The following is a 22,247-nucleotide window of genomic DNA, read 5'->3' on the forward strand; positions in this document are numbered from 1 at the left end:
ATAAAAGAACTAGAATAGTCAATATAAATTTGAAAAAAAATTATAGATGTCTTGTTCTACCTGATGTCAAGACTTCTTATAAACCATGCTGTAAGGAATATAATCAAGACAGTGTGGTATTGGTGAAAGGATAGCCATGTAGAGCAGTGGAACAGAATAAGTATCCAGAAATAGACCCTTTCAAATATGTCCACTTGATTTCATCACAGATATACAAACAATTCATTGGAAAAATGGTAAATTTACAGGTTCAATTCGATATACATTATGCACAGAAAAAAGAAAGCACCTCAACCTATGTTAGCACCATAGACAAACATTTACTTACAATGAACCAAAGACTTAAATGTAAAACCTAAAACCATAAGGCTTTTACTAGAAAACGTAGAAAATATTTCTGCCTTAGCCAAAGATTTCTTAAATCAATGCTAAAAGCATGATCCTTCTTCTTTAAAGAAAAAATATTAATTGGACTTATTAAAAACTCAAAACTTCTGCTTCAACTACACTGTTCAAAGAATGAATAAAATGAGCCACAGACTGGGAGAAAATATTTGCAAAATACATATCTGCTAAGGGACTTGTATACAATATATAACTCTCAAAACACAATAAGAAAAGAACCCAATGTTTTCTAAGATGGGCAACATATTTGAATAGATTTGTTTCACCAAAGAAGACATATGTATGCCAAAAAAGTACATGAAAAGTTGCTTGATATCATTAGTAATTACAGAATGGAATTTAATACCATAGTGAGGTATCACTAAACAGCTATTAGAATGGCTGAAATTTAAAAACCTAAAAACTAACAATACCATTAACTGGCAAGTATATGGAGCAATTGGAGCTCTAATACATTGCTGGTAAGAATGCAAAGTGGTATGAACATTATGGAACACAATTTGGCAATTCCTTATAAGGTTAAATATACATTTACCATACAACTCAGCAACATAAGTAAAAAGGTATGTTTATATAGAAACCTGCATGAGAATATTCACAGCAGCATTAGTCATAATCATTCCACACTGGAATTAGCCCACATGTCCTTCATCTGGTAATGGATGAGCAGCCTATACCACATCCATACAATGGAGTAATACTCTGCAATAAAAAGAAATGAACTCCTGAATCATGCAACAGCAGGAATGAATCTCAAATGCATTATGCTAAGTGAAATAAGCCATACTCAGAGGCTGTGATCCCATTATGACATGCTGGAAAAGCAACATTATAGGGACAGAAAACAGATTAGTGGTTGGCTGGTTGGATAAGGTGGTCGAAAGTTGGGGAGGGTTGATTACAAAGTGGCATAAGGAAGTATTTGGAGATAATGGAACTTTTGTTATTGTGCAGGTAATTACATGGTTATTTGAATTGATCAAAACTAATACAGCTGTACACTTAAAAGGGTGAGATTTACTGTATGTACTTTGTTATCTAGTAGTAAACCTAACTTAGGAGAAAATCATTAGGTACAATTAAGAGCATATTGGCCCAACAGTGAAAAATATCAGTGACAGAGCAATAGAAATCCACCATGATTTGAAAAGAAAGATTAAAATAAGAAACAGAGAGAAAGACATTTGGGAGAAAAAGCAAAGAGTCAAACATACATGTAACTGGAGTTTCAGAAGAGAGGAGAGAGAAAAATGTAGAAAATAATTTCAATAAATACTGGCCAAAAATTATCTAAATTTGATCCAAAACAACAACCCCACAGGTCTGGGAAATTCACTGACCGTAGCAGAATAAATTTCAAAAATTTACCAAGAAACTGCCACTAAACTAAACACAACATGGTAAAACTACTGAAAACAAAAGAAAAAGTAGCCAGTGAGAGGGAAAAACAAAAAACAAAACACAAACATATTACATCCTCTCTCTCCTCACCCCAAAGTAAGAATGACATGACAGCTGACTTTTGTTAAGGAACTGTTGAAACTACAAGACAATAGTTCTGCTAATGTGCTGAAAGAAAAAACAGTTAGCCTAGAATTCTCTGTCAAAGAGAAATCTTTCAGAACTGAAGGTGAAATAAAAACAGTTTCAGATAAACAAAAGCTAAGAGAATTTGTCATTAGCCAACCTGGACTATAAGAATTGATAAGGAAGTTCTCCTGGCTGAAGAGAAATAATACCTGATGGAAATTCAGACCCAAACGAAAGGAGAAAGGACACTCTTCTGGTTTAAAAGGCAGTGTATTATCTGGCCCTCATCTATTACTCAGATTTAATCTCATAAGACGTTCTCTTGAACTCACTGCCCAGCCCAGTGTTTCTTGATTTTGTTTTTTCCCAAATTCTGCCAAACCCATTAATGGATCGTGAATCCTAGAGGGTCAGGATGAGTATTTTACTTTTTAAGAAGTAGAGTAGAATGGGAAATATCAGAGTACACTGGTGTGAGGGCTAAGTATTAACTTTTAACATTATCTCAGGCCTGTTTGTTTATATACTGGTTTACAATGTAAAATGTATTTCTTGATCTCTGGGTTACAGTCCAGAATGTTTGGAAAACACTCCCCTAACTCCGCTGGCCTTTGTACTTCTTGAACATCCCAGTTCCTCTGTGTTGTTGTCACCTGAGAACTTTCTTTTTCATATCTTGGCATGGCTAGCTTCTTTTCAACTTTTAAATTTGAGCTCAGATATTACCTTCTAAGAAAAGTTTTTGCTGCCTTTCTTAAAAAGCAGGGTACCGCAGTTAGTGTCAGCATGATCTTAAAAAAATCCTAGAGCTAAAGAGCATTGAAAGTTTCTTTTGAACTTGCCCTGAATTTGTGTCTGGTACTCAGACCTTTCTCAAAACTTGTCAATAATGGAAAGAAAATGTAGGGAAGCAAATAAACTATAATGACAGTCTGTTTTAGGTGGGAAAAGGTTATTAGACTACTCCAGATCTGTTTCCTGGAATTCAAATGCGCAGTCTTTTTTTTTTTTTTTTCCAATTAACATCTTTTCATTCCTTTCCTCTTTCTTTCCACTGGAAGTTATTACTTTGCACTAGTTTTTCTGGTCCTATGTGAAAGCAGCTTTCCATTAACTCTGGAATTTCTCCATTTTTCAGTGGTCAAATGTGCCTATCCATACGTTGAAAATGGAATGATAGTCTCAGGACATGGAACAAAATTTTACTACAAAGCAACGATTGTATATAGATGCATTGAGGGTTTTAAGCTTAATGGCAGCAACACAATTGTCTGTGGTGCGAACAGTACTTGGGAGCCTGAGATACCAACATGTATTAAAGGTATAAATATTGTCGTTTTCCTTTGTTTTTTTTTTCTTTGACATTAAATGTCAATGATACAGAATAATAGAAAAGAAACAATTTTCATATTTAACTGTCTTGCATTCATTTCTGTGATAGTTGTATGACTTCAAATTTACAAAGAAATCTGCTGTTGCGATTTTGGATGTCATTATAGGGTCTTAGCATTTCATGTACATCACACATGTATATAAATTTCTCTTGTTTGACATTTTTTACATGTAAAAATGAATAGCAATCATTTTTCAGAGTAAATTGAAGCATAGGAAGTTTTACCTAAATAAGAGTGAAAGGCATAATTCATATTAATGAAAAGAAAATAATAATGCCCAAGTTTTTTATTCAGTCTACGTTATTTTGTTTTCCAGAGTCAACTACTCCTAGTACCCAGCCTCCAATTTCCAGTGCCTCAGGTTTAGTAACTACCTGCATATATTTTTTCAAAAGTCTTTCAGATTCTTGGTGAAAATACTAGCAGTAACTCGCAAGTGTTTGATCCAATCTACATGTTTTTTGTTTTCCAGTGTCAACTCCTCCCAGTTCCCAACCTCCAATTTCCAGTGACTCAGGTCTAGTAACTTCCTGCTTATATATTTCAAAATCCTTTACATTCCTTGTGATTTTTTTCAAAATCTTTTAAATTCCTATGATTTACACTCATTCATCAGTTTTAGGAATGAAATGGAGAAGAACATATTAACAGCCATTTTAGTTGTTACATTTAGTGACTTTAAAATTATTTGCAGTAGTCTGCAGATATAAGCAGGTGGCAAGTTAAGTAAACTTTAAGCATGTTTACTTACATGTAAAATGATTAAAAGATGGTTTTTTTGGTGGATGATTTAAAACCTTCCTTACTGAGTGGTAGTAAATTTAAAATGGGATCCATTTAAAGCACTTAGCACAGTGCCTAGTATCTAGAAAGCCCTTAAAGGTAGCTTGCATGCATTACAGCATAACTCAATATTAATGCAGAGGAAGGTCCATGGCGTCTGTTTTTTAACATGTGTGTTTTCTGTATCATCGACATTGATAATTTATTCATTTTAAAAGTGATCTGTTGACACCTTTACAGGGTATCTCCTGGGTCTAGGACTATGTTTCTTTTCCCAGACCGTGACCAGTTTGGTTCTGCAGGGACTACTGATTAGCTGCTCTGCCTAAGACTTGAGAGACTATTTTGATATGGTGGAAGGAATTATCTTCCTGATTTCAGGGCTGCTGTCTCTGACTTCTTCTCTTTGGTTGCAGCAGAAGCAAGAGACAAGAGGAAGAGAGGAAGAGCATTAGCCTGGGCAGACTGCACTCAGGGTCCCAGTGTGGCTCTGCTCACTAAAGTAACAACATTTCTATAGGTTCCAGTGTCCCATTGTTTAATGACTCAAACAAATGTCATCTACTGGCTTTTAATTTGTTTACTTCTTATTGTCCTAATATTTTAAGGACTGAGGGGAATTTTTCATGTTAACATGGTAATTAGAACACCTTTTTATAATTCCTGTAAACCTGGTATCCAGTAATCTCCTTGAGTACCTTGGTGAGGGCTGTGAAGTTTTGGTGGGAAAAAGATGTTTTTTTTGGTGGATGATATTGACCCATCCATGTTTACTCACATGGTCCTACTGGGACTATGCACTGTGGTATACTATGTTTGTTGATAGGCTCTTTTGAAAGAGTTGACCATAAGCATTTTATAAAGGATTTATAAAACACTGATACAGTTTAGTGTTTGAAGAAGAGAGAATTGTGAGGACAAATTTATAAAGAAGGTAAACTACAGGGATTTTTTTTTTAAATATCAAAAATCAAAATTCCTCATGAGACTGTCAATCATTTTTTATCATCAGTTAGAGAGCATGAAAAGTATCATTAGTGACATATAATGGTGATAAGGTAGATGTGATTATGCAAATATGAAAAAATGTGGGCAAAATACTAAGTGGAAAAGAAAAGGATACAAATTATGTAATAAGGTACTATGTGGATGGTATTTTTTTTAAGTTTCATATCTTTATTCTGAACACATATTTTTATGGTTTATTATTAGTTAACTTCTAGGATTTCCATTATATAATACAAAGCCATAGTGAACATCCCATAGTGAACATTCTTATGGATACATTCGTATGTACTTGTGTAAATATATATTTTAGGTTAACTTCACAGAAGTAGAATTGCAAAGTTTAGGAAGTATGTGTATTTTTCATTTGGGGAAATAATTCAATTTGAGAAATAATCTTTTTAAAAAATCAAAAGTAAATCCATAATTTTGTATTGATAAGGCTGGAGAATTGAATCAAATTTATTTTTCCAGATTCCAAGCCTACTCATACAACTACGACTCTGGGGTCAAGTCATCCAGGTGCAGGAGTTCTTTATTCTACATATATTGCTTAGAACTTTTTAGGGTGATGAGTGAAAAATGATGTCACATATTAATTTGCATTTATTTAATTATCAATGAAGCTGAGCTTTTTTCATCTACAGTTATTTGTTCATGTCCTTTTTTCATTTTTCTATTTGGTTTCTAAAATATTTCTTGTTGATTTGTCAGAATTCATCAAAGCCTGTTTAAAATGAACTTTTTTTTCTAGGTTGTTTTTTTTTGCCTTATATTTACTAGTCAGTTTTAAAATTTTATATTATTGGGTATATATATTGCTTTTTATAACTTTTAATTACATAAATAGTATATGAATATGAGTTTGTAAAATTTCAAACATTATGAAAGCATACAGAGTAAAAGATTACTTCTCCTCCTCTTTCTCTAGTCCATTTCCTGAATCATCACTTAATAGTTTAGGGTATCTTTTTATTTCTGTACATCAACATCTTTATATGTGTACTTATACATATTTTGGCATTTTTTCTTAACCAAAAATGGCATTATGCTGCCATATTTTTCTGAAGCTTTCACTTTTTCCATTTAATGTATTGAATTGGGGTTCTTTTTAGATCTACTCCCATCCTTTTTAATGATGACTTTAATATATACCATATATAACTATTCTCCTATCAGTGGTCATTTACATGTGCATTTTACATTTATAGGTAGCTGGGTGTACTGATCTTTTCCCTAATGGCTATGACTGTGTATCCTTCTTATAAAAGCTTCAGGACTTCCCCATGCTGAAATTATATAAACATCTTAACCATACATCCTGATTGCATTATTTGCATTAAATCGTTGTTTTATCTGAAATTCATTATGGTATGTGGAATGAGATTAGGTTCATCTCCATTCCACCCACCCCATCTAAGGGCTAAGTAGAACTATTTGTTGAATAAGTTGTCTTCTCTACAGCTGTTTTGAAGTGCCAATTTTTATCGTACATTAAATAAAGTCATAGGTGTTCTAATCTTCTCTCTGTTCCCTTGATCTCTGTCCATTCCTGTGCCCCCAGTAAGTCGATTTTTTGACGGCAGTACCATAATATGTTTTAATATCTGGCAGAAGACATCCTTTTCAGAAATGTTCAGGCTATTTTCTATGTTAATTTTTCTAGATAAAATTTTTTTTTGACTATTCAACCATTTTAAGTGTACATTTCAGTGGCATTAAGTACATCACTACTAGCTATCATCACAACTTTTTCATCATCTCAAAATGAAAGATTATATCCATTTAATAATAACCCTCCATTCTCCCTCCCCTCAGCCCTGGTAACCAATATTCTACTTTCTATCTCTATGAATTTGACTATTCTAGGTCAAGAAGTAGAATCACTTCTGACTTATTTCACTTAGCATGATGTTTTCAAGGTTTGTCCCTCTTGTAACATGTAGCAGAACTGTATTCCCTTTTATGGCTGAATAATATTGCATTATTTGTATATACCATATTTTGTTTATCCATTCATTTGTTGATAGCCACTTGGGTTGTTTCCACCTTTTGGCTATTCTGAATAGCACATTGGGGTGTATGGTAATTCTGTGTTTCCCTTTTTGAGGAACAAACTTAGTGTCTCCCTCAGTGGCTGCACCATTTTACGTTCTCACCAGTGATACACATAGGTTCTAATTTCTCTACCTCTTTGTCAACACTTATTTTTCTGTTTTTTGATAATAGCCATCCTTATACATGTAAAGTAGTATCTCATTGTGCTTTTCTATTTTTTAATTTCCCTAATGATTAGTAATTGATCATCTTTTCATGTGCTTATTGGTCTCTTATAGATCTTTGGAGAAATGTCTACTCAAGTCCGTTTCCTATTTTTGAATTGTTTTTTTGTTGTTGTTGAGTTTTAGGAGTTCATTATGTATTTTGGACATTAATCTCTTATCAGATACATTATTTGAAGATGTTTTCTCCCATTCTGTGTATTGCCTTTTCACTCTGTTGGTAGTGTCATTTGAAGCACAAAGGTTTTTAATTTTGGTAAAGTCCAGTTTATCTATTTGTTCTTTTGTTGCCTGTGTTTTGGGTGTGACATCTAAGAAATCATTGCCAGATTCAATATCATGAAGATTGTCCTCTATGTTTTCTTCTAAGCGTCTTATAGTTTTAGCTCTTAAGTTTAGTTCTATGATCCTTTTTGAATTAATTTTTGTATATGATGTAAGTGTCCAACTTCACTATTTTGCATGTGGATATCTGTTTTCCAAGAAACATTTGTTGAAGAGATTATCCTTTCCCCATTTTTCCCCATTGAATGTTCTTAGCACCCGTTGACAATCATTTAACCATATAAGCAAGGGTTTATTTCTGGGCTTTCTACTCTATTCCATTAGTGTGTGTGTGTGTTTCTATGCCAGTACCACTCTGTTTTGATTATTGTAGCTTTTTAGTATGTTTTGGAACCAGGAAGTATGAGCCCTCTCAACTTTGCTCTTCTTTTTCAAGATTTTTCTTGGCTATTGCTAGTCCCTTGATTCCATATGAATTATACGTTTGATTTTTCAATTTCTGCAAAATGGATTTTCAAGATGGTGATAGGGGTTGCATTTAATATGTAGATTGCTTTGTGTAGTATTAGCATCTTAATAATATTAAGTCTTCCAATCCATGAACACAGGATGTCTTTCCATTTATTTATGTCTTTAATTTTTTTTCAGCAATGTTTTGTAGTTTTCACTGGATGAATGTTGCACTTCCTTGGTTAGTTTATTCCCAAGTATTTTATTCTTTTTGATACTGTTGTAAATGGAATTGTTTCCTTAATTTCCTTTTTGTATTGTTCATTGCTCATGTATAGAAATGCAACTGATTTTTGCTTGTTGATTTTGTAGACTGCAGCCACCTTTGCTGAATTATTTGTTATATCAGGGGTGTGTGTGTGTGTGTGTGTGTGTGTGTGTGTGTGTGTGTGTGTAATCTTTAGAGTTGTCCTTTTATAAGATCATGTCATCTGGAACAGAGATCATTTATTTCTTCTTACCCAATTTGAGCGCTTTTTATTTCTTTTACTTGCCTAATTGCTCTGTCTAGAACTTCCAGTGTTATGTTGAATAGAAATGGCAAATGCAGGCATCCTGGGTTGTTTCTTATCTTAAGGGAAAAACTTTCAGTTTTTCACCATTGAATATGATGTTAGCTATGGATTTTTTATAAATTGTCTTTATTATTTTAAAGTTTCCTTCTATTACAAATCAGATTCTAAATTGTTTTTAAGCCCTCCTGTACCTTTTAGTTTTTTTGTTCTGTTGAGATATAATTGACATATGGCACTGTATAAAGTTTACATTGTATATCGTAATGATTTGGCTTACATACATCATGAAATGATTACCACAGTAAGTTCAGTGAACATCCGTCATCTTATATAATACAAAATTGAGGAAATAGAAAAATTTTTTTTTCCTTGTGATGAGAACTCGTAGAGTTTACTCTCTTAACAACTTTCTTACATAACATACAGCAGTGTTAGTTATATTTATCATGTTGTACATTACATCCCTAGTACTTATTTATCTTATAACTGGAAGATTGCACCTTTTGACTGCCTTCATGCAATTCCCCTTTCCTCCCACCCTCTGACTCTGTTAACCACAAATCTGACCTCTTTCTATGAGTTTGTTTGTTTGTTTGTTTTTGAAGTATAATTGATCTACAGCACTATGTTAGTTCCTGGTATACAGCATAGTTAATATTTTCATACATTTCAAAATGATCACCATGGTAAGTCTAGTTACCATCTGTCACCATACAAAGATATTACATAACTATTGACTATATTCCCCATACCTTACATTTCATACCCATGACTCATTTATTTAGTAACTGAAAGTTTTTACTTCCTAATATCCCTCATCTATTTCTCTCCTCCCCATACCTCGAATCCTCTCCTCCTGGCAGCCACCTGTTTGTTCTATGTATGACTCTGTTTCTGTTTAGTTATGTTTACTTGTTTTGTTAGATTCCACGTATGAGTGAAATCATATAGTATTTGTCTTTCTCTGTCTGACTTGCTTCACTTACTATAATACCCTCTAGGTCTATCCATGTTGTCGCAATTGGCAAGATTTCATTCTTTTTTTATTCCATTGTATGTGTGAATGTGTGTGTGTGTGTGTGTGTGTGTGTATATATGGATAAAGAAGATGTAATGTGTGTGTACAGGAGGGCTTAAAACCAATTTAGGATCCAATTTGTAATAGAAGGAAACTTTAACAAAGTAACATTCATCTATGGATGGGCACTTAGTTTGCTTCCATATCTTGGCTATTGTAAATAATGTTCCAGTGAACATAGGGGTGCGTATACTTTTCAAATAAGTGTTTTCATTTTCTTAGAGTAAATACCCAGTGTTGGCTTGTATGGTAGTTCCATTTTTAAGTTTTTGAGGAATCTCCATACTGTTTTCAATAGTGGCTGCACCAATTTACATTCCCACTAACAGTACACAGAGGCTCCCTTTTCTCTACATCCCTACCGGTATTTGTTATTTGTTGTCTTTTTGATGATAGCCATTCTGACAGGTGTGAGGTGATATATCATTGTGCTTTTGATTTGTACTTCCTGATGAGTAGTGGTGTTGAGCATCTTTCATGTGCCTGTTGGCAATCTGTATGACTTCTTTGGAAAAATGTCTATTCAGGTCTTCTACCTAATTTTAAATTGGGTTCTTTGTTTTGTTTTGATGTTGAGTTGTATGTGTTCTTTGTATGTTTTGGATATTAACCCCTTGTCAGATACATTGTTTGCAAATATCTTCTTCTATTCATAGGTGGTCTTTTGATTTTGTTGATAGTTTTCTTTGCTGTGCAAAAGTTTTTTAGCTTGATGTAGTCCCATTTGGTTTTTTACTTTCGTTTCCCTTGCCTGAGGAGACATCCAAAAAAATATTGCTAAGGCTAAAGTAAAAAAATGGTATTTGCTATGTTTTCTTCTACAAGTTTTATGTTTTCAGGTCTTACATTTAAGTCTTTAATCCATTTTGAGTTTATTTTTGTATATTTTATGAGCAAGTAGTTCATTTTGATTCTTTTTCATGTTGCTGTACAATTTTCCCAACACCATTTATTGAAGAGGCTGTCTCTTCCCCATTATGTTTTCTTGTCTCCATTGTTGTAGATAATTTTCCATATAGCAGTGGGTTTACTTCTGTGCTCTCTCTTCTGTTCCATTGTTCTATGTGTCTGTTTTTGTGCTAGGACCATACTGTTTTGATTATTTTAGCTTTGTAGTGTAGTTTTAAGTCAGGATGTGTGATACCTCTAGCTTTGTTATTCTTTCTTAAGATTGTTTTGGCTATTCGGGGTCTTTTTGTTTCCATACAAATTTTAGAATTATTTTTTTCTAGTATTTTGATAGGGATTGCATTGGATCTGTAGATTACCTTGAGGTGTATGGTCATTTTAACAATATTAATTCTTCCAATCCAAGCACAGTATATCTTTCCATCTGTGTTGTCTTCAATTTCTTTCATCAGTGTCCTATAGTTTTCTGAATATAGGTCTTTTACCTACTTATTTCTTGGTATTTTGTTCTTTTTGATTTGATTGTAAATGGGATTGTTTTCTTAATTTTAGTTTTAAGTATAATCACATTGAATCCATAGGATAATTCTGACAATATACTAATGATAAATTTGTTTGCTGTACCACAGAATATTGTCCCAGGAAATGTTACTGGACAGGAAGAAGAATGCTTTGATACTGAATATAAATTCAGTATTATATATTTTGATATTTTGATACAATTATAATATTTTGATACTACTTTTAATGAGAAACATTAATATAGTTTATATAAGGAAAATAAAATTATAAGGGTTTTTGTACAAAGTCAAAAAATCAAAACCTATGAATTCAGAGGACTTTAAGCTTTATTGTTTTTTCTTCTTCTTTTATTTACTTCCATTTTTTTCCTTTTTTCTAGGATATCCCAGTCCTGGTGATGAACCACCACCTAAAGATGCTGAGAGTTTAGGTATTATTTTGGTTGTTAATAACCCTGCATCATGAGGCCCTAGTTTTCAACATGGAAATATTACCGTTATCTGTAGTTAGAAAAGAGACAACATGTCACAAATTGGTGATAATTGTTCAATGTGTAATTGTACATTTTAAGTAATTTTAAAGGTGAAGATACCATGACAAATATAAGTGGTACTATGTATAGGCACATGAGGGTAATACAGTTTTTAAGAGGTTCCCCAATTTAGGCTTCCTAGCATGATAAGTTTACTTTCTTAAATAATATGGTTACATGTAGTTTAATATATATAAAACATAGCTTGTTTTCCATGTGATAGTGTTACTTTGTAATGGCAATTTTTAGATAAATTTTCTTTCTACTGGTACCTTGTATATACAAGCCTTGAAGTACTACTAGTTGGGTTAGTTTTTCTATATCAAGCTGGGGTAGCACACTTAATGTTGGCTCACATAGTTCACACATATGTGTTAAAGAACTTGATGAAGTATAGTTGTGATAGTTAAATGAAATATAAAGATTTACTGATAAGGAAATGAAGAAAAATAGCTATTACTTTACTTTAGACTAGTAAAGTTAATCTATTTATAAAATGTACTTTAGGCTTGTTATGTTTTCCCTCTGAAAACTTGCCACGGTGTCAAGTGAATCCAGTGCCATCTCAAGATGCTTACACTTGATAATATTTATGAAATAAAAAGAGCAGAGCCGAACATGACATTTTATGCTATGAGTTATAGATAACAAAAGTAATGGCAGTTAAGAAGCAGAGGTACTGACAAACATTTCTAAGAATTAAGATTTGGTAGTATTATTTATTGCTCTCTGGATAGTCAAAAATGCATGTTTACGTTTCTGTGCATAGTTTTTATCCATGTTCCCTGGTGTTCCCTTTACATTCTTAGATCAAATCTCCTTGTAGGACTATGTCTTAATCTGGAGGGAAAGGGGAATAGGAGCTGTGATGATACAATGATGTATTGTTTGTGAAGACTCTGCAAATAACATCTATATGATAGATTAATAGCACTCTATGACTTATTCTACAGACCCACTTAGGGAAAAAAATATATGTTAAATTTCCAACAAAATCATAAGTAACAAAAGACTGAATGTTGAACTAAACGAACTATAGTGGGCTGCTACGTTTCTAAAATGATTTTCCTCTAGTAAATTCTAATTGTCCTAGTTACCTTTACTAAACAACCTGGTGTGGTAGCTACAGCATACAACAGTGAAAAGTGAGGTTCCTGTTAGGAGTTTCACAAGGTGTGTCCTAACCCTGGAATGTGATTAGAAGGGTTCCGTGATCAAAATAACCTGAAAGCACTAGCAGTCATGCTAAAACTAGATTGATAATTTTTACTTTGTAGTTATAGATGATCTGATCATATTAAAATGTAGCTGCTACCTGGAGACCCCTAGGTACTTAATTATCTCCCAAACTGTTTTCATTTTTTCTCAGGTGCAGGAATCATTGTTGCAATTGTCACTGGTACACGTACGTATCCCAAACTTTGATACCAATTAAATCAAGACATTACTCTGAAAAGTGCAATAGTTTTTTAAAAGATTTTTCAATTTCTGTGGCTTTATAGCTTGAAATTAAGTAAAACAGGAAAAACCTGACCTTTTATATAATACACTACCTTGTATTATTGTCTATTCCTTTGTATTCTACATGTCCAGTTACTAACAAACCCTAAATAATACAAGCTGTTTCAAGATCATTACTCATATGAGTTTGCATCCCAAATATGCTTTGAGTAATTTTCTCAATTAATCAAGGACTCTTCTCTGACTTACTCTGTACTGTTTAATGCAAAGAATTGGATTGATACTGAAGAGTCCAGATGGAATGTAAATGTATATGTGCTTAAATAAGATAACATTTTCTGGCCATGGAAATCTGACCATCATTTATTTCTTCTGCTAGATTTTGAATCTTGGCAATGATTTTTCACAGTTAAATATCATTTGTTTCCTGATTTCTTGTAGTTTTTGGCGTTGTAGTAGTTGTCGGCAGCATCTACTTCTGTTTTCACAAAGAGAAGAAAAGGTAAATTGAAGCATGTTTTTTAAGTTACTGGTCCTTCTCACAGTTGACATAGTTTTGTGCACGTTTTGTTTGTAGTCTGTATTGCATGTTGTTTTTTCAAAAAATGCACCTGCATGAGTGTGTTGTCTGAATTACATTTCTTTACTAAAAATGTTTTCAGCTGCTTTCAATATCATTGCAACAAGAGTAATCTGTGCAGGTTGCTTCAGCTAATTATGATGTAAGAAAAATTTCTGTGGGATTTGAGGTTTAAGTGCTGTAGTAAATCATGGACCATTTTGGGGCTTTCTCTATCCTAGGTGTACCCAACTTCCTAGATTGGACTAATGGCCAAGATTAAATATTATGAAATGGTTCACTGTGGAGACTTTGACAGCTGTAGTCACTGTAATTTTTATGGTGAAAGTTTTCAGTTGTCTGTATAACTTAGGTAGTAGTAAGAAGCTACATAGATGGCTCATTCAGGTACCCACTTTGCTTTCTTTTAGATTTGTTATTCATACAAGTTAAACTGGGGAATTTAAAGCAACACTATTTGATTTCCCTCTTATGTTCTCTTAATTTACTAGGTTGCAGTAAAACTGATGGGGTTAAACTAAAAGTTGCTGAGAGGGTAAGATTTATAAGGCACTTCATGAACTCTGTCTTTTTATCTATAAAAATGAAATGGGGGGGGACTTAAAATTGAAAAAAAAGGTACAAATACATATCTTCTAAGGAGAATAGAATTTTTAAACATCATCTTAAATTTTAATGAAATAATTTAAAATCTAATGAAAGACTTAGAATAAAACTGGAGCATAGACCAAGATTAGGTGCTTTGATATTTCTGACTTTTAGTGACTTTTTTCCCCCTATTGCTTTGGAAATAGCTTTGAAATCAAACTAATAATTAACAATAATTGGTATTCATGGCTTTATGATATATATTCCTTTTATATTAATCACAGGGTTTGGACTACCTAATAAAAGTACATTCGTCACTCATAAAGAGCTAAAACTTTTTTTATATTTCTTGGTTATCTTTTAAAAATATCCACAGTGCCTTCATTTGAGTCTTAAATCTTACATTTGTAGAACACATAGTATGCATATTTGATTTCTCTATCAGCAGTATGTTTTTAAAATTACATGTACACAGCAATCTGAGAAGGAAGTACTATCAGTGAAATATTTGACAAGTCTAAAAGGTTTATCTAGAAATAACCTCTCAAGAAAGCAAAACAAAATAGCTTTCTGCTCCTCACTCCCCTTCTTTGTTTAAAACATCACTACACCAAAATAAGGTTCCCTAACAAGTATCAACCAAAAACTCTCTCTAGCTATCAGCTAATGAAAGCCAAACAATTATCTGAGCATCGTGTCCCCCAGGTTAAAGTTTCAGTAGCATTAGAGATCTGAGATCCCATTTCTAATGCGTTCCCAAGTGATGATGCTGCTGGGCCTGGACTACACTTTGAGAAACCAGGGTGTAGACCATTACTGATGTGCCTGTGCTCTTTAACTTGAAGAAACACCATCAAGCTTATTGGGAAATGTTTTACCTGTTTAAGATTATTGGATTTTTTAAAGACTCCTCATTTATGTGTATGCTTTTATAAAAGAATGTGAAGTAATACCTAGCTTTAGTTTGCCTTTCCTTTAAAAAGGTAAATATTTTTATTATATCCTTTGCATTGCTTAATGTCCATATTTCCCCCCACCCCAATTGCTTTTGTTGCTTTAGAAACTACTTTACAAGACTGTAAAGTGTAGGCAGTTGCTTCTCCATTCCTAGGGATAACTCTGGAAGCAGGATACCAGGCACAATAATCCAGAATTGCTGTTAATGGGAGTTCCCTGGCAGTCCAGTGGATAGGACTCAGCACTTTCACTGCCGTGGGCTGGAGTTCAATCCCTGGATGGGGAACTAAGAACCTGCAAGCTTCGTGGCGTGGCCAAAACAAAAACAAAAAAACACAAATTTGCTCTTAAAACTTGATACAAAATGGATTTGATATAAACTTGTATTTATGATATTTTGGGAACACAATTACCCTGCTACAATATTTATACCAAAGCATGAAAATAGTATAAGTAGTCATTTTTAAGACGATTAAATTTTGATGACATATGGCCACAGGGTTAAAGTGCTCTGTTATAGTTTCCTGTTTCTTAGCTCTCAACTAAGAATAGAATAGAATCCCAGTTGGTCTGATGGGCTCCATCTACACCCTCCTTCCTTTTCCCTTTCAATCTCCTTTCTTAACTAACTCTTCCACCAAACTTTCCAGCCTTGGAATCCACAGCCCTTGCCCTCTCCTTTGCTATTGCTTGAGTCCTGTCTTGCATGTTTTGACTGTGTGGTTCCAAAAAACAGATACCTTTTGTTTACATTAATGTTTTCAATTATTTGTTGTGAATATTTTTTTCATAAATGCATGATTCTCTCTACTCGGGTTAAATCATCACTGGATAAGTGAGAGTTTTTTAAGTTCATTAGAATTATTGCAATGGTTTATGTATTTTAGTAACAGTGACTGAGTACTTTTTCTTTTTTCCATTAAGGATATTTATTATTTGTTGTAGTTTTAAAATATTTTAATGTTATATTAATAATGACTGATCCAGTAACTGTAATTTTTAAGCTGTCTGCTTAAATTAATATTACTGAAGCTTTTTTGGATATAATATAAATGGTGAATCCAGTTCAGGTGGTGGGGAGTATAATGACATGGGTAAAAACTTGAATGGTCAAATTAACTTGAACATTTTTCTACCTGGTTCTCAAATTCTTGAGCATTGAACAAAGGCTTTAAAAAATTTTAGACAAAAACTAGTAAATGACAAAGATGTTGTAACAGTTGAGAGAGCATATTTACAAAATTTAGATCCATCCTAGAAAAATGGGAAGTCATAAGTTTTACAGAGATCTTCCCTCAGGTGAAAACAATTGTGCCACAGGAAGAAACTGTCCTCGATGCAAAAGGTCCATCTGAAAATGTATGTCATAAAATCGATTTCTGAGACAGTATTACATGGAATTAATACATGCTCTGTGTATTGCCTCAAAATCTAAGGTGCTAGAGACCAGGACCATTTCTCCTCATACAATCTTATTCTGTGAAAGAGAGTTTACATTATTCACTTCAGGCTAAGAGGTTTCAGAGGTAGACAGATTGCACACAAATTTAGAATCTGTATATCTGCTGGATGATCTGTAAGACTTCAAAGGTAAAGTAGCTTCTTGCACCAAATTCCTGTTTCAAGTTCCTAGTGAGAATCAGGAGAGCCATAATTCATGAACCTAATTGTCAGCTTTACTTCCCTTCTCCTCCATCATTGATTTTATCCCATTTTTATGCCACTCTTGCTTCGTTTTGGTTTGACGTCACTATTTTATTCATCCCTGTTCCCTTCCTTTGTTCAGCACATACCTAACTGGTGAAAGCCACAGACAAGTAAATTTTATTTCTCTCTGAGAAAAGATGAGAGAAAGGTTTGCTTTTATCATTAAAAGGTATCTGCTTTCTGTTGCGTTTCTTTTCAGAGATGTCCTTTCTTCTGAAAAGTATTCAATGAATATTTAGATATTGATAAACTGAACTAAGATAAGTGGGCAGTAGACATCCAAGAGGACACCTGGATTCCTGTTCCCTTTGCTAGATTATTGATGTTTTCTCCTACCTTCCCTGTTTTAATGTAAAATAATGTGCATTGACAGGCTCTTGCTTTGATAACAGGCGCCAACAGAGTAACGTCCCCCATGTCCTTTGATCAGACTGTCTAGCTCCTCTACCTTCTAGCAGCTATGAATCCAAAGCTGGGGGAATTTTTTTAGCCCAGTGGGAAATAATCACAGAATGTGTTCATTTTAAGTTCATTTTGGTTTTTTGACAGAAACCAAAATACATTTCACTTAATTTTGTAAGGATTTTCAATTTCCACTTGTAAATATTAATTCTTTAAAGGCATTTATCTGTTTCCCTTGGCCAGGATATTTTTAACATATAAAAGAGAAACCACCACCAACAAAAAACCCTCAGATTTTGGAAAATTATGAAATGGCTTTAAGCCATTTAACCCCCTCTACCTTCTGTCTCTGAATGAAATGAATTGGAAGTTCCTCCTTTTGTGCCAGAATGTGTGTCTGCATGGCCAGGAAAAGAGGAGTTATGTTTCCCACCACTTATAATGTGAGGCGCTACCCTAGGTTACAGTCATGAGTTTGGGAACAGATTCTACAACGGCCAATAAGAAGGGCAATTTCTTAGTAAAAGCAAAGTGGTGACTTTGATCACAGGGGCAAAGGGGAAGACAAAACATACCAACTAGAATGGCACTGTGGGCCTACCCAGCCCTATGTATCTGCTTGGTTCTCTTAGGATTCCTTTGAGGCTAAAGCCAACCAGGAAAGTAGTTTTCAGATGGGCCGTGAGCTTCAAGTTTTCTGTAAACACTTGAAGTTAACTTAATGAATGCTAAAGGTAATATGACATAACTGTAATTAGTACAATAATTCACTTTCACATTTTAATCTTCAGATAGCTTTGTTGTTATTTCAAATTAATGTTTCTTTAAGTTTATATTAATGCAGGGACTTCCCTGGTGGTCCAGTAGTTAGGACTCCGTGCTTCCATTGCAAGGGGCATGGGTTCAGTCCCTCGTCGGGTAACCAAGATCCCGAAACCTGAGGGGTGTTGCTGAAAAAAAAAAGAAAAATTTTATATTAATGCTTATTTATCCTTCTCATATATTGGATTTCTATTTAAAATTCTACTTAAAGAAAAGCGTTTCACTACTACAGAAAAAGAAAGTATTGACCTCACAAAATAGTAAAATATAGTGGTCTTAGAGGATTCAGGATAGGCCTAAGTATTGAATCACTCTCCAGAATAGTCCTGCGGAAACTGCTTTATAACAAGTATTGTGCTGGTTCATCGTGATGCCTCCCCCACCAAGAGAAATATGAACGTCTCCAGAATTAACACCGTTAGCTCCTACATGGGGTAGGTACCCCGAAGTGTTAGCTGGGGCAGGCATACTGTAAATAACCAACTGGTCCCCATTTGGTTGTAGTCTGTCTATTGTATTCAGTTTCCTAAGCAGGGACTGGAACTGCTTTTTCCAGCTCCAGAGTCAGTAGCCCTGAGTGGCTGCCGAGGACATCAGAAGTGGCTCATCCTACTTAAGGTGAGCTTGAGTGCACACTACACACCAGATTCAAAGACTTAGTGCAAAGGAATGTACCATCCATGGGTATTGGGTTAAGTAAAATATGTTCAAACTACTTTTCCTGCTTATCCTTTTTTTGATGTGGCTTCTAGAAAATTCAAAATTACCTTGTGTGACTTGCATTATATTTCTTTGGAAAACACTGGACTTGAATAACAGAGTTTAGAAAGATGTCTGTTGTTACCAAAAAAAAAGTGTTATGTGAGTTTTAGTTACTTAGGAGACTCTCCAACCAGAACACATGATTTTCCTTGACCGTGAGGGGTAAACGAGGCATTCCTCACTGATCTTGAACGCTGCTGGAATCATTAGCTGTTTAAAGGTTTCATCTCAGAGTTAGATTTTAAACTGCAATATTAGGAAAATGTGTGTTTCTCTGTAGTCTTCCCCATTAGCTCTAAATTAAGATAAGGGAATATTTACTAAGTATATGCAACTGCTCTATTTCTTGTCATGGAGGGAATCAAAACTATAATACAGCAATAGAAGAAGGGTTTCTAGAGTGAGACTGGTTGAACATTGGAATTATTTTAAAAGAATCATTTAATTCCTAGTTCAGTGACTCTTACTAGTATATAGTTTTTTTTTTAATTGTCCATGTTCTAAATGGGCTTCTGGAATTTAATTTATGTACTTAATTATGTTCATCTCTGACCCTATTTTCTAACCTTGCTTCGTAGGAAAGAAGGTATTGCTACATACAGCGCTTGCCAGAATAAGGTAACCACTCCAGCAGAAAAGGACTAAATGGTTTCCACAAACCCATGTATCATTCAGCCATGAAAATGAAGGAAATCCTACCATTTGAGACAATACAGATGGACCTTGAGGGCATTATGCTGGGTGAATAAGTCATATAAAGAAAGACAAGTACTGTATGATCTCACTTATATGTGGAATCCAATAAAACAAGCTTATAGAAAAAGAAATCAGATTTACCTTCATCAGAGGTGGTGGGCTGGGGGTGGCAGTTGAGTAAAGGCAGTCAGAAAATATAAACTTCCAATTATAAGATAAAAACGTACTGGGATGTAATGTACAGCGTAGTGACTACAGTTAGTAACACTGTATTGTATTTTGGCAAGTTGCTAATAAGAAAGTGGATCTTAAAACTTCTAATCACATGGAAGAAAAAAATTTTTTTGTAGGTACATGAAGTGATGGATGTTAACTAAATTTATCGTGTAATCATTTTGCAATATATACATGATCAAATCATGCTGTACACCTTAAACTTATGCAGCGTTATATGTTAGTTATATTTCAATACTGAAAAAAAATCTATAAAAATTATTTGCTAGTTTCTTACACTGTCAGGAATGGAACTGTTAAGCTATAGGGCTAACATTTTAATGTGGCTGAAGTACAGTCACCATCATTTAATGCTTCTTTGAAATGTGTATGAATTTGTGTTTGAATATCTTGCTTGTTTTTCCTTAAATAACGCTTGTATTTATAAGGGCAACTTAACACAGTATCGCGACTAGTGTTAAGGTGGGGAAATATTTTTTCTATAAAATCTCCAAACTCAGAGAACTATAATTCAAAATGGCATTACATTTCATTTGTAAAGAAAGTGATTTTGAAATCTTTTCTGTTCAAAGATGACTGCCAACTCTTAAGATTCATTCTTCAACAATCCCAAAATATGCATTATATATTGTTTATTATAAAAGTTTGATTTCCTTAACTAAGAATATTACCGGAAAATACTCTTACAGTTAATAGGTTAAAATACTATTTTAAAAAATTTGTAACCTCTTGGTGATTTAAAGATGCTATAAAGTTTATTTCTGGCATTTGTTCTTCACCCCTTTTAATAACAATAAACCAGTCTAAGAAATCAAGAAGAATTCAGCATCAGTTGCATGCTTCTGTACAAAGTTAGAGGGCTTCTAACACCCATAGCAGGAATGCCATCTCAGGACAAAGTGAACACTGTGGACTTGTAGTTTTCTTAAAAAGAATTCCACTCTTTAAGAGAATTAGAATCCACTCTAAATTCTGTTTTTCTCTCCCCACCTGAATAAAGAGATGTCTTACTTTAAACATGTCATCTGAATGTAGGCAGTTTTGTAGGGAATAAATTCATCAGATAACCTCAAGTTGCATTAGAATCTGAGTCTCACCTCATCTGTAAAGGGCAGAGTAAAAATGAAGCCCCATATTTCAGAAAAGCAAACTTAACTTTGTAGATTTGCTGTAGGTCATGCAAAGGGATGGAAAGAAGAATGAGCTCAGGTAGCTCTTGACGCTCAGGTGGGACAGATCCCAGCCCTCTTCTCTGTCCTCACACCAGGCAGGGCCTCCTTCAAATAAGCCAGCGGCCAAAGAGGAGGGACTGTCTCTCTAACTCCAATTACATTTTTACATGTTTTGTTTCACACTTTTATAGTTAGTAGCACAAACTGGGCCAAAGAAACGTTGCCTTAGAAATAGATGAATAAAGAATCAAGAGTGAACCGGAGTAAATATTGTTTTACTCCCTAAGGACATGTTTGTAAGGCCATGTAAGTGGTCCTTCCCTTTGTAGTCTCTGGTGAGGCACTTTAGGAAGATAAATTTGAGGAGAATAAATTCAGGAATTCTGAGATAAATATAGAGTTGAAGTTTTGCTGTACCCTCTTCCACATAATTTTTGAGAATCTAGCACTTGCTTAGAAGCAAGGGGGTGGCTATAGTACATATTTTTAAAACCCTCAAAGAAGTGTTTTCAACCAAGGATTATTATGCTTACCAAAATAAATTGACTTTCACAGTATAGTTTCCACTTCAAAATTAGTTTTTCTAATTTATTTATATGTAAGATTGAAATATGTGTGTACATATAAATTATGTTCTGTTTGTCAAATAATTTGTCAATTAAATATAGGGGGACACCATTTTTCTCTAGAAATGTTTATTTAAATGAGAGAGGGAAAAGTGTATTTTAATTTAAAGCTTTCTTAAAACTGCATTTTGAGAATTGGACCTTCAGATCTATTAAAAAAATAAAATGTCATTATGGAGAAGTTTCATTTGTGATAATGCATTTATTTCCAGTGTGTTTTATCTCAAATCGGAGTACGCTTCTAATGGGGCCCACCTTCTGTAAGCATTCCCCTCCAACAATCACCACTCCTGCCCCTCCCATCTCAGAGCCTTAACTTAAGCCTGTCCAAGCTTTTCCCCTCCCCAGGGGTCACGTGCCTCCCCTGCTCAAAGGTGCTCATTCCTACCTCCGTTAGCCACAGCATAAAGTCCATTTCATGAAAGATACTTGAAAGCTTTCTACAGTTAATTCCCAACTTTTCTTCCCAAGCCTTCTCTTTCTGCAAGAC

General features: G+C 34.1%; 1 protein-coding gene across 11 annotated transcripts in view; it reads left to right on the forward strand.

The window, feature by feature from the left end:
• LOC101320517 (membrane cofactor protein-like) overlaps nt 1-21,938 on the forward strand; it is a 62,027-nt gene extending 40,089 nt beyond the window's left edge. Inside the window, exons 6-15 of one of the 11 annotated variants that reach the window (XR_012330916.1) lie at nt 3,074-3,256; nt 3,646-3,690; nt 3,802-3,846; nt 4,529-4,614; nt 5,592-5,639; nt 11,598-11,648; nt 13,120-13,155; nt 13,653-13,713; nt 14,283-14,326; nt 19,608-21,938. Coding sequence is in view for 8 of the 11 variants with exons in the window: in XM_033852809.2 (XP_033708700.1) it covers nt 3,074-3,256; nt 3,646-3,690; nt 3,802-3,846; nt 5,592-5,639; nt 11,598-11,648; nt 13,120-13,155; nt 13,653-13,713; nt 19,608-19,674 (536 nt within the window). In the remaining 3 variants the exon portion in view is untranslated. Of the gene's footprint in view, nt 1-3,073; nt 3,257-3,645; nt 3,691-3,801; nt 3,847-4,528; nt 4,615-5,591; nt 5,640-11,597; nt 11,649-13,119; nt 13,156-13,652; nt 13,714-14,282; nt 14,327-18,823; nt 18,887-19,607 lie in introns of those variants that run through there. The other 10 variants (XR_012330917.1, XR_012330918.1, XM_033852814.2 and 7 more) reach the window with 10 other exon arrangements.
• Nucleotides 21,939-22,247: the final 309 nt, after the last annotated feature.

Source organism: Tursiops truncatus, chromosome 1, assembly GCF_011762595.2.
Source record: "Tursiops truncatus isolate mTurTru1 chromosome 1, mTurTru1.mat.Y, whole genome shotgun sequence".
Classification (NCBI taxonomy): domain Eukaryota; kingdom Metazoa; phylum Chordata; class Mammalia; order Artiodactyla; family Delphinidae; genus Tursiops; species Tursiops truncatus.